Raw genomic sequence first — 18,320 nt, 5'->3', positions numbered from 1 at the left:
TGTTCCTGATTTACAGCATCCACAGTTCTTTCAGTTTTTAATCTTCTTGCATAGGTTTGGTGTCAATGCCCTTACATCACTCTCTTCAATCAGGTAATTATAAGGATTCCCCTAATGCTGCACACCCAGTTAGGGTCAGTTTTCAGTAGATAATAGATCCAAACTTTCCAATAGATATATCTTTTGCAACTGCAGGAGATAAACTGTTGACTTTCTAAGTAATATGTATTCTGGGCCATGGAATCTTTAAGAACTTGTGATGTTTATTGTGCAGATGGCAAATTATAGATTTGCCTTTCATTTTTGATACTGATTCAAATGTTGGTACAGGCAGTCACTGGTAGAAAATCACTTTGAGCTCTCTCCTTCTTTTTATTACTGACCAAACTCGTAGAATGCACAATCTAGCTATCTAGAATTAGGAAGGACGAACTAATTCATTCTGACACTTGGGGATCTAGTACTACTTTGACCAACTTCTGTATATTCTTAAAACAGAAATGTATCACAGAAATATCAGATGCCAGTAAGGAATCTCTTCTGGATTTGGAATTGTCCTCATTGTTACTTTGGGCCTGATTTTTAACTCTAATGGGTTTTGGGTCAGTTAAAATCCATGTTTTTGTAGCTATTTTCCTTTTTCCAATGTGATCTTCATTTAAAATGGTGGTGAAAAATTTGAGAGCTGAACAAGATAGTGTGCTGGGCCCTGTAAGAAATGAGTTGGATGCTATAAATAAGTTGCAGCAAATGATTATAACTTTGAGACTGTATCATTGATTGATTAAGTAAATTTGATACAAATATACTATTTTTTTTTCCCATTGTTGAATAGGGACCTATTTTATTTTTGGGTGTCTTTTTCTTATGATGTTCATATCTTTTACAGTTTGTCTTTTTCTGCAACAGAGAAATTAACTTTCTTTATCAATGCATTGTATTCAAGCTCTCTTCCTTGACTAGTTGTGTGACATCATATCGGCAAGGTATCAATCAGGCCACTAGATTCAAACTTTCACTAACTGTGACTTGACTGCAGACCATAAGCCCAAATGATGTTGACAAACAACTCAATTTTTATTATAAACCAGTCTTTACCCCTGTTGTGTGTCAACTCATGTATACCTTTGTGCTTCTCAACTTCGTTCAATCTCTCATTTATGACACTATAACTTAAGTGTTCAAAGAACTGCAAAATTACATTCACTTTCTGTAACTTCTCGTAAAAGAGATTTAATACTTTGCTATTTGCTTCCTTTCCAGGTGTAGGTACTGAAATAAGTTCTCCAAGCACCATTCTTCAGCCAATCAAACTATATAACCAAGTTAGCAGTAGACACCACTTCTCATCCCAGAAGTCAGCCAGATGTAAACCTGATGGCCCGGACTTCAACTTGGTCTGTATATGTCTCTGGATAATGGTGATAGAGTATCAAACATCTTGGTATTCTTTGCAAACGAGCAGGACAATGGTTTGCAGAAACATTTCAACTGCCCACCCCGGGCTCATGAGCAATGTGCTGAGGTGGCCTTGTAAATTATAAATTTGCTTGTACTTCCCTTCACCCTGCATTCCAGTCCCTAAAACACAGGGTATATAATCTAGGGGGTAGCTGGTTACTGTGGAAAGTTCAGAAATAAATTAAGTTGTTCATATTGAACCTAAACTCCAATTAAACTATTTGGGAGATTCCTGTGGAAGCCAGGTATCCTTTCACTCCAGCATCAGTTACAGCTGTCCTTTCTGAAATAACTCCACAGAGGCTGGTATCCTGTCAACAAATCACTTTTTACCTCCAAGTGGAGAGTCCTTGACACTGAACCAGCTCTGAGTGAGCAGAACCTCTGACACTCCTGTTTATATCTGTCAGCCAGGGATCCCTGATTGGACCAGATTAACAGCCCCAGTCGGGGAATTCATATTCCATGAGGTCCACCTGACTGACCTCGTTACAATCACTACACTTTTTCCTTCCTAGTAGCTCATCTTGAAATTACATTCATAGAAAGTTGACCATCTTGTCTATCAAGTCGCACTGGAATACCAAAACAGACAAATCGTAGACATTTTTTTCAACCCATTGTTTCTACCTTACATCCTATAGGAAATACAAATTTAATCGGACTCGCTGCTGCCCTGTTTTGAGGTGAAGATGTTATACAACTGTTATGTTGTACATCTTTTACAGAAGTAATTGTTTTACTACTTGCCTATTAGATGACTCAGTTGTCCCTCAATGAAATTAACCTTCTACAAGTTTTTATAAACTTGAGTTTTGTGAAATCTCCTTTGAACTAAGAGTTCCTATTTATCAATCTATTGTTCTGCGTCATCATCATCAACAATTTGGGATTTATGGGTCCTTTCACTAAAGGAAAATGAGCTCACTTGATCTCTCTTTTGTATAACAGCCATGCAGTTCTGAGACTGAGTTTAAAGCACAACCCTCTAATTGATCCTTGGATTCAATGACTGCTCTAAGTATGGCAGGTGCAAAGTAGAGGGTAACAGTCATGGCATGTGTGAACAATCAGGTTAGAAAATATACTGGCGATAGTTGTGATTGAATAGGGAAATTAATTTTGGCTTCCTAACACACTCAACATATTTTTGAATGTTGCAGAATCAAGCTGGGAATTTAAAACATTTTGTGTGAGGAAGAACTTGGCGAAGGAATGAATAGCATCATGTATAGAAGAGGATTGATTGTCCCCACTCCACCTATTAAACAAATGAATCTCTGTTTTGGTTCAGCTTGGTTAAGATAAACTGAGATAAATTAATGGCGTTTGTGCAAATCCTGGGATCAATGGTGCTACTGAAATCTTATTCCCCTTTGCCAAATGTACCCAATCCCATAATTTGGCAGTTTTTCTTCTGTCTTTGTCTTTGCATATATTCCACCATCCCACCACCCTCGCACCCACTGCCTTGAAATTTGAGCTATGTAACATTTTCTCCATCTCTCTCTTCAGATGGAAAGAGCTTGTGAATCCAATACCTCTGCGCCTCCGTTTGTTCCTGCTGGAGGTGCTGGCACTTGGAAATCGGATACCAAAGGTATCTCAAAAAAAAGACTTATTTATATCAGCCTTTCAGGACCTTAGGATTTCCAAAAGTGCTTGACAGCTAATTAAGTCCTTTTGAAAGGATTTGACGTAGTAATGTAGGAAATACAGCAGCCTTTACTTTTGCTGTTTGTGTAATGTGGTAACAATAGGACAGTCTAGATTACCTGAATCTTCAGAGTCAAATGAGTCGTCATTCCCCGTTCATATTTTCCCGTTGCAGAATGCACAGGAATTGCTCAGCAGACTCAGCAAACCTGGAACTTCATTCTGTTTGATATGCACTGCTAATTGAACTCCAAGTAGGATACATATTCAAAGTAATTAAATTTCACACAAGGTCTGGTGCAAGTTAGAATATAGATGGCAGAGTTTTAATTAGCTTAAGTATATTCAGCATGTGAGATGGGACACCAACCAGTTGAATCTGGAGCACGGACAAACCCTTCAGTGGCGCATAAGCTGAGGCAAGGGAGGAGACAGGTGATATTAAGGAAGTGAAAGTAGGTGGACTTTGATAGAGAGGTTGAGGTTGAAATTTCAGCTCAGCAACCAATAAGCTATAGAGCCTGCAAAATTCCAGGTCAGCCAAAGTTGGCACATGGGGTAGGGGTTCAATGGTGAGGAGGTCTGCAGAAATTAATAGTTCAGGAATAGAGTATTATGGTGGGAGACTGGTTTTTGAATATGCATTCTGACGACACACAGTGGAGGTTGAGATGGGGTAGGGCAGTTTGTCATCAGTATATGAAAGCGAGAAAGTTCCTCACACAGAAGAGATGTCAGATGCTTAACTGTATTTACCTGCCAATTATCAGCTTTGCTATTAAGGCAGGGTGTGAATTGTGCCTCAACTGAAGATCATTAATCTTTGTCAGTGGAGATGCCAATTTCGATTGTGTTAGTTTAAGACTAAAATGTGATGCAAAAATGAACTTATTATAATATACATCTGTGTTGTGACCCATGCTGGCCTCTTAAAGCTAATATTGTGAAAACCTCCCTTTAAATCTAGGAATGCAAACACCTAATCGAGTGTTACAACCATCTAACTATCACTTCAGCAGCACTCGGGCTCCATCGTCTCAAAACGTACGGCATCCAAACTATATGCCCACTCCCCCTTCAAGTGTGGTAAGTAAGTTTGCACTCAAACTCGTGGTTTGTAATTGGATTTCTTGGACATTATTTTGAGTATCAATGATCAAACAGCTATAGATTGGCACAATAAATTAGTACCTGAGAAGTGTATTTGTAATGACTGTACCATGGAATGGTTCATAAAAAGGAAATCAAACCTGACAAATTTATTAAAGTTCTTTGAGGATGTAACAAGCAGAATAGATAAAGAGGATAGATAAAGTAGATGTAATATATTTGGATTTTCAAAAGACATTCAATTAGGCACACAAAACCACTTAATAAGATAAGAGCCCAGGGTACTGGGGGTCATTTATCCCCATGGATAGGGGATTGGCTAACTCATAAAAGACAGAGCTGCGTAAAGGGTGCATTTTCAGGATGGCAACCTCCAACTAGTGGAATGCCACAGGGATCCGTGCTGGGGCCACAATTATTTACAACATATATTAATGACTTGGATGACAGAAGTGAATGTACTAAAGCCAAGTTTGCAGATGAAGCAAAAATAGGTGGGAATGCAAATGACAAGGACAACACTGTCTTCAGAGGGATAGAGACAGGTTGAGTGAGTGGCCGATAACTTGGAAGATGGAATATAATGTGGGAAGTTGTGAGGTTTTGCACTTTGTCAGGAAGAATGAAGAGCTGAATGTTATTTAAATGGAGAAAGACTGCAGAAAGCTGCACTAGGAAGGAATTGGGTGTCCTGGTGTATGAATCATAAAAAGCTAGTATCAAAGTTCAGTGGGTAATGAGGATGGCAAATGCACTGTTGGCTTTTATTTCAAAGAGAATGGAGTATAAAAATAGGGAGGTCTGGCTGAAATTATACAAGGCACAAGTCAGACCTTGTGGGAGAGCCTTGAACCAAAGTGCTAATCTTCCAAGTAAGGGATTGCTTATTTAAGACCCAAGATGAGGAGGAATTTTGTCTCTGACGGCAGTGAATCTGTGGAATTCTTCACCACAGAGGGTTGTAGAAGCTGGATCATTAAGTATATTCGAGGCTAAGATAGACGACAGATTTTTAATCAGTAAGGGAATCAAGAGTTGTGGGGATAAGGCAGGAAAGTGGAGCTGAGGATTATCAGATCAGCCATGATTCAGTTGAATGGTGGTGCAGGCTCCATGTGCTGAATGGTCACCTTCTGCTCCTACATCTTTCTGATCTTATAAGAACATTAATATTAGGAGCCAGGAATAGGCAATTCAGCCCCTTGAGTCTATTCATTTCAGTCCCAGCATCCACCACACCATGGGGTAGTGAATTCCACAGATTTCATAGAATTGCAGATTTTTGCAGTACAGGAAAAAGCTGTTTGACCGATCATGTCTGAAACATTCCTAAAAGAGCTACCAGCTAGCCCATTCTCCAGCCCTATCTCCATAGCCCTCTGAATTGATCACTTTCAGAATTTTGGACACCTCCATAATCTTCTCTCCTCCAAGGAGAATAAGCCCAATTTCACTAATCTTTCCTTTGTACCTAAAATTCCTCATTCCTAGCACCATGCAAGTAAATCAACTTTGATCTCTCTCCAGAGCTTAAATAAGGTGCCCAAAACTGAACACAATGCTTCAAATGTGGTCTGACCAATGATTCGTAGATGTGTAGCATCACTTCCTTCCTTTTATACTCTATATGCCTCTATTTATAAATCCAAGGGTTCTATATGCCCTCTTAACTTTTATGACCCTTTTGAGAAAAGTAATTTCTCTTCATCTTTGTTAAATCTGCCACCCTTTTTGCCTAAACTAGAACAGGAGTTGGGAGGTCATGTTGCGGCTGTATAGGACATTGGTTAGGCCACTTTTAGAATATTGCATTCAATTCTGGCCTCCCTGTTATAGGAAGGATGTTGTGAAACTTGTAAGGGTGCAGAGAAGATTTACAAGGTTGTTGCCAGGGCTGGAGGATTTTATCTATCGGGAGAGGCTGAATAGGCTGGGGCTATTTTCCCTGGACCGTCAGAGGCTGAGGGGTGACCTTATAGAAGTTTATAAAATCATGAGGGCATAGATAAGGTGAATAGCCAAGGTCTTTTCCCTGGGGTAGCGGAGTCCAAAAGAGGAGCATAGGTTTAATGTGAGTGGGGAAAGAATTAAAAGGGACCTAAGGGTTAACTTTTTCATGCAGAGGGTGGTGAGTGTTTGGAATGAGCTGCTAGAGGAAGTGGAGGAGGCTGGTACAATTACAACATTTAAAAGGCATCTGAATGGTTATATGAATAGGAAGGGTTTAGAGGGATATGGGCCAAATGCTGGCAAATAGGACGAGATTAATTTAGGATATCTGGTCGGCATGGACAAGTTGGACCTAAGGGTCTGTTTCCACGCTGTACAGCTCTATGACTGTAACTGACTTCTCATTCTAGATTGTCCCCCCAAAGGAAAACATTCACTCTCTGTCTACTTTGTCAATCCCCTTTAGCATCATGTATACCTCTAAACTTTGAGTATAGGCTCAAACTGCACAATCTCTCCTCTCAAAACAAGCCTTTGATCTCTGGAATTAGCCTAGTGAACCTTCTCTGAACTGCTTCCAATGCAATTACATCCTGCCTCAAGTAAGGGGACCAAAGCTGTATGCAGTACTCCAGATGCAGTCTCACCAATGCCTTGTACAGTTGCAACACTTCCCTACTTTTATGCTCCATTCCTTGGGCAACAAATGCCAAAATACCATTTGCCCTCCTCATTACCTGCTGTATTTGCAGACTAGCTTTCTGTGATTCATGCATGAGGTCACCCAGGTCCCTCTGACCTGGAGCACTCTGAAGTTTCTCTCCATTTAGATAATGAGTTGCCTTTTTATTCTTCCAACCAAAAAGGATAACCTCCCACTTATCCACATTAAACTCCATTTGCCATATAGTGGACCCATTCACCTAACCAAACCTATCCATATTCATCTGTACGTTTTTTTTCTTCATTGCAACTGACTTTCTCACCTATTTTAGTGCCATCTGCAAATCTGGTGATAGTACAATCTACGCCTGCATCCAAATCATGAATATAGATTGTAAATAGTTGTGACCTGAGGACTGAACATTGTTGCACCCCACTAGTTACAGCTTGCCAACCAGAAAAAAGATTCATTCATTTCAACTCTGTTTTCTGTTGGTTAGCTAATCCTTCATCCAGGGAAATTGGAAACGTTGTACATTTTAATTCATTCAATCTTGAGTTTGCTTGTTTTCCTTCTCTAATTTTTTGCCTTCTGCCATCACCCATTGTGTTATTCAAGCCTTTTGATTTTCAGTTGTGTATGGGGGGAGATACAGGGAGGTCCTATTTCAACCACACCCAGTCATTCTTATGCCTTTCTCTTTAATGTCTCTGAGTGCTTAACTCAGCACAAACATTCATACAGTACTACTCCCAAACAAGGATGACTAGTCTGATACCTGCAGTCCAGGATTACATATTTCACATATTACATACCCACATTTCGGTGAGGTAGTAGAGAAGTGTGATACACCAACATGAGTTGCCATCTTTACAAGAAAGAGCTTGAGGACAATAAGTGAATTTGCTCGAAATAAAATAGGAAGTTGTGTTCCAATGTACTGTCTAATACCCTTTTTGTCATTTAATTGTGTTAAGTAAGATGAGTACTTGTGTTCCCTTGAACGCTGCACAAATTGTTTACTTGAATTGTGTTTACACCATAATTAAGTTCAGTTTAAAACCAATTTAATGGAGTAAAATTGTTGTATTCTAAAATATTATATACTCAATTGCTGCCACCTATCATATTTAGTGACAACGTGGGCTCAGCAATTTAATGAAGAACTTGAACATTTAATCATCATTTAGAGGTTCAAAAGCAGTTCATTACTGGTTCAAAATTCATCTTCACATTTGATGGGAAACAACCAAAGCTAGTTTGACTTCAAAATGAATAGTTGTGTTCCTGTTGCTGTTACTGATCTGAATAGATTCTTTAAAAATTTCCACTAATTTGTTCAATTCGTAGAATCCCTTCTGCAGTATGTCTGTTTTATTCAGAAGTTTTGTTTAGATTCTTTTGTTAATTTTTAACTTATTTGCTCCTACAGGTTGCAACTTATAAACCTGTGAATTGGTCAAATCATCACTCTGAAGGCAAGACCGATGGAAAGAGTACCTCAGACCATATAAAGGATGGTGAATATCTGCCAATGGTGGGTGAAGGATAGTGAGGTTTTGTGTTTTGTAACAATTTACAACTGTTTCTGTTTATGAAATTGGTAAACTATTGTTCCAAGACGCCTTATTGTACAAGTTCTTGACTATACAGGAGTTTATGTCACTGGGATATTGAAAAAGCTGTCTGAAAAATTACTTTTCTGGCCAAGCTGTCAGTCACCTATTAAAACTCTCCCACTGGGGCTTGGAATTCTATCCTTTATCACTGCCTCTAAAGTGCCCCCAAAAGTTGTTCTCCCTTAAATTTGTCACTTGAATGTACAAACATCCAAATTAGGAGCTAAAGTAAGCCATTTGGCCTTTGAGCCTGTTCCACCATTCAAAACATTGATGGCTGATCTGTTTGTGTTTCAAATTCCACATTCTTATCTAACCCCAATAACCTTAATTTTTAATTAGGAAATGCAATCAATTTACTCTAATGACCTTGCCTACACCACCTTCTGAGGCACTGTGTTCCAAAGTGTCATAACCCTCAGCAAATTTTGCTTCCGTGTGAAATAACTCCACAAAGGCCAGTATCCCGTCACCAAGTCACCCTTTATTTACATGTGGAGAGCCCTTGACACTGATCCAGCTCCCAGACTGAACAGAACTTCTGACATTCCTGTTTATATTTGTCAGCCAGGGCTCCCTGATTGGACCAGATTAACAGCCCCAATCAGGGAATTCATATTCTGAGATACACCAGGCTGACCTCATTACAATCACTACATAGTGCCTTTACTCCCTCCATCTAAGTCATTGAGGTAAATTGTAAGAACTCACAGACCCACTTGTTAAATCCTGCCAATCAGTAAAAGACCCACACATGATTAGACACAGCTTTGTGGCTGACAGAAATATCTATCCATGTTGGAACTTTACACCCTTGCATCATGTGCTTCCAATTTCTGCAATAACGTTTTAACCATTAATAACTTGTCAATGTCTTCTGGAGTCCAAGCACATTAAGTCTACAGTCTCCCCTTTATCCACAGGACATGTTACTCCCTCAAAGAATTCCAATAAATTGGTTAAACAGGCATTTCCTTTCACAAAATACTGAGTCTTCCTGATTTACCTTGAGTTTCAGTGTGCAGATATAATCCTTTTACTGATTCATTCTAACACCTTTGCCACAACAGACATCAAACTAACTGGCCTATAGTTTCCTGTTTTCTGCCTACCTCCCTTAATAGAGTTATATTTTGCTACTTTCCAGTCCAATGGAACCTTTCCAGAATCTTGGGAATTTTGGAAAATGAACACCAATATATCTACTACCTCATTAGTGACCTTTTTTTAAGAACCTTGGATGAAGTTCATTGGGACATAGGGACTTGTCAGTATCTAGCTCTGTCAGTTTACTCAGTCCCTCTTCCCTGGTGATTTGTCATTTCACCAAGTTCCTGTCTTCCTTCTACCTCCTGATTTACAGTCATTACTGAAATGATTTATATATCCTCCTACAGAGAAGATAAAAGCAAAATATGTGTTCATTCCACCTACCATTTCCTTATTATCTACTATTAAGACCATAAGATGCCGGAGCAGAAGTAGGCCAGTTGGGCCGTGGAGTCGGCTTCACCATTCACTGAGATGATGGCTGCTCTGTTAATTCTCAATTCCACTTCCCTGCTTTAAACCTCGATTCCCTTACTGATTAAAAATCTGTCTATCTTAGCCTTGAATATACTCAATGACCCAACCTCGCAAGCCCTCTGCAGTAAAGAATTCCACAGATTCACTATCCTCTGAAAGAGGACATTCCTTCTCATCTCTGTCTTAAATGGGTGATCAATTATTCTAAGATTATGCCCTCTGGTTCTAGACTTTCCCACAAGGGAATACGACCTGCCTGCATCTATTCTGTCAAGCCCCCTAAGAATCTTGCAAGTTTCAGAAAGGCATCCTCTCAGTCTCCTAAAGTCCAAAAAGTACAGGCCCAACGTAGTCAGCCATTCCTCATAAAACCCTCCTCCGTACCTGGGATCAATCTCGTGAACCTTCTCTGGACTGCCTCCAATGTTAGTTTATTCCCCTTTGGATAAGGGGACCAGAACTGTTCACATTTTTCTATGTCTGGTCTAACTAGTGTCTTATATGATTTTAGCAATACTTCCCCACTTTTTAATACTCCGTTCTCTTTGAAATAAAATCCAAAGTTCCACTTGCTTTCCCTATTATCTGCTGAGCTAGTGTGCTAGCTATTCGTGATTAAGGCATGTATCACTCCAAACCCTCTGTTCTGCACTTTTCTGAAATCTTTCTCAATTTATATAACATTTTGTTCCAATGAAAGTGCAGCACAGACAGATCTGTGTGCTTGTGTGCACAAACCCAAAACATTAGCATGCAGGTGCAGCAAGTAATTAAGAAGGCAAATGGTACTTTGACCTTTATTGTTAGGAGATTGGAGATTAAAATCAGAAAAATATTGTCACAGCAGTACAGGGTGTTGGTGAAGCTACATTTGGAGTGCTGTGTACAGTTTTAGTCCTTTGATTTAAGAAAGGATTTACTGGCATTAGAGGTAGGCATTAAAAACAGATCCGCTAGGCTAATTCCTGGAATGAAGGAGTTGCTTGTCAAGAATGGCTAAACAGGTTTTTTAAAATTCACTTTTGGGACGTGGGCATTACTGGCTGGCCAGCATTTTATTACCCATCCCTAATTGCCCGTTAGAAGGTGGTGGTGAGCTGCTGCAGTCCATGTGCTGTGGGGTAGACCCACAATGCCCTTTGGGAGGGAATTCCAGGATTTTGACCCAGCAACACTGAAGCTCATCTATGGATGTCAGGATGGTGAATGGCTTGGAGAGGAACTTGCAGGAGGTGGTGTTCCCATATATCTGCTGCCCTTGTCCTTCTAGATGCAAGTGGCTGTGGGTTTGGAAGGTGCTATCTGAGGATCTGTGGTGAATTGCATCTTGCAGATAATACACACTGCTGCTACTGAGCGTTGGTGGTGGAGGGAGTGGATGCTTGTGGATGTGGTGCCAATCAAGCGGGCTGCTTTGTCCTGGATGGTGTCAGGCTTCTTGAGTGTTTTTGGGGCTGCACCCATCCAGGCAAGTGGGGAGTGTTCCATCACACTCCTGACTTGTGTGTTTTAGATGGTGGGTAGGCCCTAGGAAGTCAGGAGGTGAGTTACTAATCTCTGACCTGCTCTTGTAGCCACTGTGTGTGGCGAGTCCAGTTTAGTTTCTGATCAATGGTAAACACCACCCACCCCCCCCCCCCCCACCCCCGATGTTGTTGATGAGGGATTCAGTGATGGTAACACCATTGAATGTCAAGGGACAGTGGTTAGATAGTCTCTTATTGGAGGTGGTCACTTCCTGGCATTTGTGTGGTATGAATGTTATTTGCCATTTGTCAGCCCAAGCTGGATTATAAATAAGGCTTAAATATTGACCAGGATACTGGGGGTAACACATCTGCTGTCCTTCAAAACAGTATCATATTTTATATCCATTTGAGCAGGAAGATGGAATCTTGGTTTAAATTACCCATCTGAAAGTCAGCACTTGCTCAATGCTGCACTGGAGGGTTAGCATAGATTTTTTTTTGTACTCAGGCCCTGGAATGGAACATGCTCATTCAGACATGAATGTTACCTGCTGAGCCACAACTGACACTCTGACTGCCAGTGTTCTTCCAATGTTTGTCACTGGGAGGTGCACTCTCTCAAATCACCACCAATATTTCTCAATTCTCTAGTGTAAAAGTTAAGTAACGTATTACAACATTTCAAAATGAAGATGTGATGAGATTTTGCACTGCATATGTAAAGGACTTCTCATTCTCTTTTTAAGGATCAGATAGTACTTCGTCTTTTTAGTGATCCAGAAGAACCAGAAGTAGAGAAAGCAACAGAAACCCCAAGCTTAAAGGAAGAATTGGAAAGACCAAAGACCAATCAGGGTCCAAGCCTTGTTGATCTAAAGCTAGTAAAGCTAAAGGTACAGGAACCAGCATTTAATGGCTATACTTTACGCTGTATTGTAATTAGTGCATATTTGGTTGACATTGTATCACTTGTAAAGCTTTGCTTCTTCCACAGTCTCATTAGTTTCCTTTTCTTTACCAACAATTTAATAGGGGAGTTGATGAAAGAGAGGGGGGAAAAAAGGGAGTAACTTTGCTGTTTTCCCTCTCTTCTCCATAATCCTTATTTTTAAGAAGAGTTGTAAGCTAACAAATTAATTACACAAATTGCATTTATGATTCTGTCACTGTAAGGTTCTAAGACTAATGGGACTGTTTTTGTCTTTTCTCAAGTGTTCTCTTGTTTTTAGTTTCTGGTGCTAATTCTTCTTTTCTGCCTCCTGACTCCTGGCTAAAAGAACAGACAGAAAAGCTACTCGAATCTTTGCCAGTGCCTCCGTTCTCTACGCCCTACACAGTGGCATGGCTAAGCATTCACTGTGAATACTACTTTCTTTGTCATCCATGATTTGAGTGGAGTGCTGTATCATGAATAAATTACATTTTCTCCAGGTTCTTGAGCTGTTGTGATTTTTGTTTTACAGAACATCGAACTTCTTTCACAACAACTTCAGAAAGAGTTGCAAGAGGTAAAGGTGATTGAAGAGACGCTTACAGAAAGCAGCTGTGAAGGAAGTGTGCCTGCCTTCCCAGAAGAACATCCAAATTTAGGTGGTGCTGTCTTGAAGAACAGAACAATTGATACAGCCTCAAAGCAGCAACATGCTGAAGAACGTGTTATTTCTTCCCAATGTACACCTCTGACTTCCATTCCAACACCTAAACTTATGGACTGGTCACTACAGATGAACAGTGTTTCTGGAACTGTAAAATGCCTTCCTACCATGGCCCGCCAATCTGAGATATCACTCCCTTCTGCTAAGCTGGCTTTGAATGTGATGGACATGTTGCCCACATCCATTTCCCATAGCTCTTCACACTTGCACACAAGTGCCCAAGGGCCAAAATTCCAATCCTCTTTCTTCGGTGGAAGCAGGGGTGAGCTATTTATGATAGAATCGTGTGTGTGTGTGTGTGTGTGTGTGTGTGTGTGTGTGTGTGTGTGTGGCTTTTATAATGGAAGGACTGTTGTATGTACTATTACAGTATAATATTCTCCTCTGCAAGGTGGCAATGATCTAGCTGAACATTTGCCTATTTACTCAAGATACAGGAGGAAATGAGGTATCAAACTTACAAAAAAACTTGTTGTATATCAAGCTGTCCTAATGCCTACCCTCCTACGTGCTTGTAAAACATGACCACCTACTCCACACATAATTAAGCTGTTGGACAGATTCCACACGAGCTGCATTTGGAACATCACGGGTATCAAATGGGAGAACAAAGTTTGCAACATAGAGGCACTTCAAAGAGCAGAAATGTTTGGAATTGAAAGGCTCGTTATCAGACCCCAGCTCAGATGGAGTAGACATGTACTACATATCAATAATGACGAAATATCGAAGGCAGTCATGTATCACAATTTAAACTTGGACCCCAATTGTGACATAGGCAAGGACCCCTTGAGGGTGAACACCAGAAAAAGTGGCATGTATACCATGAAGCCACTTGCCTTCCTGACTTGGAAATAGATCGCTATTCTTTCAGTGTTCTTGGGTCAAAATCCCGGAATTCCCTCCCTAAGGGCATTATGGATTTACCTACAGCACATGGACTGCGGCAGTTCAAGAAGACAATCCACCATCACCTTCTCAAGGGCAACTAGGGAAGGGCAGTAAATGCTAAACCAGCCAGCAGCGCACGTGTCCCATTAGCAAATAATTTTTATTTTTTTAAATTTTGAGAAAAATTTACAAAGAACTACTTGGAGAGTAATCTCAAGAAGGACATTGTTTCAGTTGAATAGTAAAGAATATGGGCAGCAAAGGACAAAAGATAATGAAATTTAATTTCTATTGTGAAGGAAGTTTTCAGGTTGACATTAAGCCAAACAAGTACTGCTCAGTATAAAACAGCTGCTTATCTTTGTTTATTTATATTTTCATTGGATTTTTGTTTGCGAGAGGTGGGCATTGGCTATCCCTAATTGAACTTGAGAAAATTCTGATGAGCTGCCTTCTTGGACTGCTATAGCCCACAAGGTATAGGAACACTCACATAACCTGGTAACAGTGAAGGAGTAGCAATATAGTTCCAATTCAGAAGTGTGTGTGACTTGGAGTGAACTTGCAGGTGGTGGTGTTACCATGCATCTGCTGCCTTGTCCTTCTGGGTGGTAGAGATTGCAGAGACTGCTGTCAAAGGAGGATTGGTAAGTTGCTGCAGTATATCTTGTATTTAGTACACACTGTGTGCATCAGTGATAGAGGGAATGAATGTTAAAGATGGTGGATGATTTGCCAATCAAACAAGCTGCTTTTGTCCTGGATGGTGTTGAGCTACTTGCGTATTGTTAGCATTCATACAAGTAGGGAGTATTCTATCACACTGATTGTTCCTTCCAGTCAATGGACAGGCTTTAGACAGCCAATGGGTGAGTATTCCTATCCTCTGACCTGCTCTTGCAGCCATGGTATTTGTGTGGCTGGTCCAGTTCAGTTTCTGATCAATGGTAACCACCCAGGATGCTGAAATTTACAGAATTCAATTACAATAATGCTATTGAGTATCCTGAGCAGATGATTAGATTTCCTCTTGATGGAATTGGCATTTGTGAAAAAATGTTACTTGCCACTTACCAATCCAAGCTTGATGTTGTCGAAGTCTTGCTGCATGTAGGTGTGGACTGCTTCAGTATGTGAGGAATCGAGAATGGTACATACTAACCTTGCATAATCATCGGTGAACATCCCTACTTCTGACCTTCTGATGAAGGGAATGTCATTAATGAAGCAGTTGAAGATGGTTGAGATAAGAAAACTATCCTGAGAATCTCCTACAGAGATGTCCTGGAATTGAGATGGCTGTACTCCAACAACCACAACCATCATCTAAGCTAGGTATGGCTCCAACCAGCGGAGAGTTTTCCCCTGATTCTCATTAACTCTAGTGTTGCCAGGGCTCCTTGATGCCATTCTTGCTCGTATGTAGCCTTGATGTCAAGGGCTGTCATTCTCACCTCTGGAATTGAGCTTTTTTTGGTCCATGTTTGAACCAAGGCTGGCATGAGGTCAAACTGAGTGGCCCTGGTGGAACCCCAGCTGGGCATTGCTAAGTAGGTGCTGCTTGATAGAATGGTTGATGACACCTTCCATCACTTTTTACTGATGATTGAGAGCCAACTGATGGGGTGATAATTGGCTAGTTTGGATTTATCCTAATTTTTTGTACACATGACATACCTGGGCAATTTTCCATGTTGTCGGGTTAAAAATGCCAATACGTGGAACAGCTTTGCTGTGGGTGCGGCAGGTTTTGGAGCACAAGCCTTCTGTACTATTGCCGGAATGTTGTCAGGGCCCGTAGTCTTTGTAGTATCCAGTGTCTCCAACTATTTCTTGATGTCACGTGGAGTGAATTGAATTAGTTGAAAACTGGTATCTGTGATGCTGGGGACCACTGGAGGAGGCTGAGATGGATCATCCACTCGGCACTTCTGGCTGAAGATTGCTGCGAATGCTTCAGCCTTATCTTTTGCACTGATGTGCTGGGCTCTTCCATCATTGAAGATGGGAATATTTGTGGAGCCTCTTCCTCCAGGGAATTGTTTAATTGTCCACCACCATTCATGACTGGATATGGCAGGACTGCAGAGCTTAGATCTGATCCGTTAATCTGATCTTACTTACTTAGCTCTATCACTTGCTATTTGGCATGTACATAGTCCTGTTTGGTAGCTTCACCAGGTTGGTGCCTCTTGTTTAGGTATGCCTGGTGCTGCTCCTGGCATGCCCTCCTGCACTTGATGGTAATGGTTGAGTGGGGGATATGCCGGGCCATAAGGTTACAGATTGTGCTGAAGTACAATTCTGCTGCTGTTGATGGTCCACAGTGCCTCATGGATGTCCAGTCTTGAGTTGCTAGATCTCTTCGAAGTCTGTCCCATTTAGCACAGTGATAGTGCCACACAACACGATGGAGGTTATTCTCAATGTGAAGGTGGGACTTTGTTTCCTCAAGGACTGGATCATCACTCTTAATGATACTGTCATGGACAAATGCATTTGTGGCAGGCAGATTGGTGAGGATGAGGTCAAGTATGTTTTTCCTCCGTGTTCCCTCAACATCTGCAGCATACCCAGTCTAACAGCTATGTTCTTAGGGACCCGACCAGTTGATCAGTAGTACTGCTGCTGAGCCACTCTTGGTGATGGATGCTGAAGACTCCAACCTAGAGTAGATTCTATGCCTTTGCCACCAAAAGAAAACAAAAACATAAGAAAAGATATTGAAATAGGTCATGTTGTAATATCCAACACTTCGAGCATTTACAGTGTCTATTTTAGAGTCAAGCACATAGGTCCCATCTCATTTGATGTTATTCCCTATTTCGTCTCTGAGCTAAAAGAATCCAACAGAAATTGGGAATCTTCTTCACAGCAGCTACATCTCTGAAGAGGGGTAAAAGTTCCTCTAGGTGTCTAGAATTATTAAGAATATTCACATCAACTACAAAAGCAGCATTTTTTAAAAAAATAAAGATTTGCATTTGTGTAGCACTTCAACATCTCAAAATGCTTCTCATTCACAGAATGTTAGTATTTGAAAAGCTTCGTTGTTATGTAGGTAACCATAGCAGTCATGTTTGCACAAAGTAAGATGCCATGAATAGCATTAAGATGAAAGGCCAGCTGTGCTGTTTCACTGGAGCTAGTTAAGGGTGAAATTATGGCCAGGACATTTAGAGGATCTTTAACCTCCACCCAAACAGGCAGATGGACCCTTAGCTTAATATTTCATTTTTCGCTGTTCCTCCAGCTGTCTCAATGCAGCACTCGAGTATAAGCCAAGGTTGAGTCCTGGATTGATATTTGACCTCACAATTTGCTGACTTGCAAACATTATCAATCAAGCAAGGCTGATTAGTGATCAAGTAATAACTATCAGTTTGATCCCACTTTCTTTATTTAACTCATGAACTGTAAGATCTGTTCATGGGTTCAATTTAGAAATAGTTTCTCCCTTCCACCCCCCCAAAAAAATCACTAATAGACAGTTGATTGTGGGGTTGTTTGTTTTTTTTTCTGTTTTGGAAAATTAATTGAGCACCAATAGAGTTGCACTGAACTTTGGAAACTGTCTGTTTTGACCTTCAGATAGAAGTACCCTGCTCTGGAGCAGCATGAAGCAGAGGTTCAGTGAGACTTTCCCTGGATATCGAAAACCTTTCCCAGAGGCACTTTTGGACGAAGAGGTTTCCTGCTGTCTCACCCGTGCCATCCAGTCACCTGATAAGATAACAAAGAGAGAAAGAAACTGTGCCAATCCAGTTGCCAAGATACTCCAGCAACAAGAAGTTATGGTGAGTAGTACCAAAGAGGAATTTCCTGAATATCACCCCTGATGTGATTTTCTTTCCTGGGAAGGGAAAGATCAATCTTCTATATGTGATTCAATGCCAATTTTTAGATTTGTGACTTGCACAAACATACTTCAGTAACAGTTACAATTTCATCAAAATATTTGTAAAAACACCTAAATAAATGGTTTGATTAAAGTTTTCACACTGAATAGAACTTTGCAGTCTTGCATTCCATTGTAGTCTTTTTCAGGTTCACTGAAATCAAAATGAGAAAAATAAAGACGCTACCGATCATTCTGACTTTTTAGTGTAAACTTCCAGTTTTAGACTGCAAGCACAGTTAGTTGTGTTGTAACCATTCAACAGTGATATGTACATAGTCCACCAAAGTACTTTTATGTTTTTTTTCCTCTCCACAAAGACTGCATAATTGGTTCAACTTCAAACCTATTTCTGGTATGAAAGGAACCACCCTGGATTCTTTGTATGAGCTAGTGTCAGCAATCTTCTTAGATAAGGGT

The 18,320-nt window shown here is 40.5% G+C and overlaps 1 protein-coding gene and 1 long non-coding RNA gene across 2 annotated transcripts in view; one reads left to right on the top strand and one right to left on the bottom strand.

The window, feature by feature from the left end:
• The window catches only part of LOC109921491, a 52,513-nt gene that overhangs the window by 31,660 nt on the left and 2,533 nt on the right, over positions 1-18,320 (top strand). The window contains exons 9-15 of the mRNA XM_048618908.1: positions 1,264-1,397; positions 2,977-3,061; positions 4,085-4,203; positions 8,274-8,378; positions 12,203-12,349; positions 12,920-13,373; positions 17,594-17,799. Of these exons, the coding sequence (XP_048474865.1) occupies positions 1,264-1,397; positions 2,977-3,061; positions 4,085-4,203; positions 8,274-8,378; positions 12,203-12,349; positions 12,920-13,373; positions 17,594-17,799 (1,250 nt within the window). The remainder of the gene's footprint in view (positions 1-1,263; positions 1,398-2,976; positions 3,062-4,084; positions 4,204-8,273; positions 8,379-12,202; positions 12,350-12,919; positions 13,374-17,593; positions 17,800-18,320) is intronic.
• LOC125487428 overlaps positions 16,372-18,320 on the bottom strand; it is a 66,690-nt gene continuing 64,741 nt past the window's right edge. Inside the window, exon 3 of the long non-coding RNA XR_007265890.1 lies at positions 16,372-16,686. This is a non-coding gene — a long non-coding RNA (uncharacterized LOC125487428). The remainder of the gene's footprint in view (positions 16,687-18,320) is intronic.

Source organism: Rhincodon typus, chromosome 41, assembly GCF_021869965.1.
Source record: "Rhincodon typus isolate 14 chromosome 41, sRhiTyp1.1, whole genome shotgun sequence".
NCBI lineage: Eukaryota > Metazoa > Chordata > Chondrichthyes > Orectolobiformes > Rhincodontidae > Rhincodon > Rhincodon typus.
The sequence above is the reverse complement of the archived record's forward strand: the minus strand, read 5'-3'. Positions and strand labels throughout refer to the sequence as shown.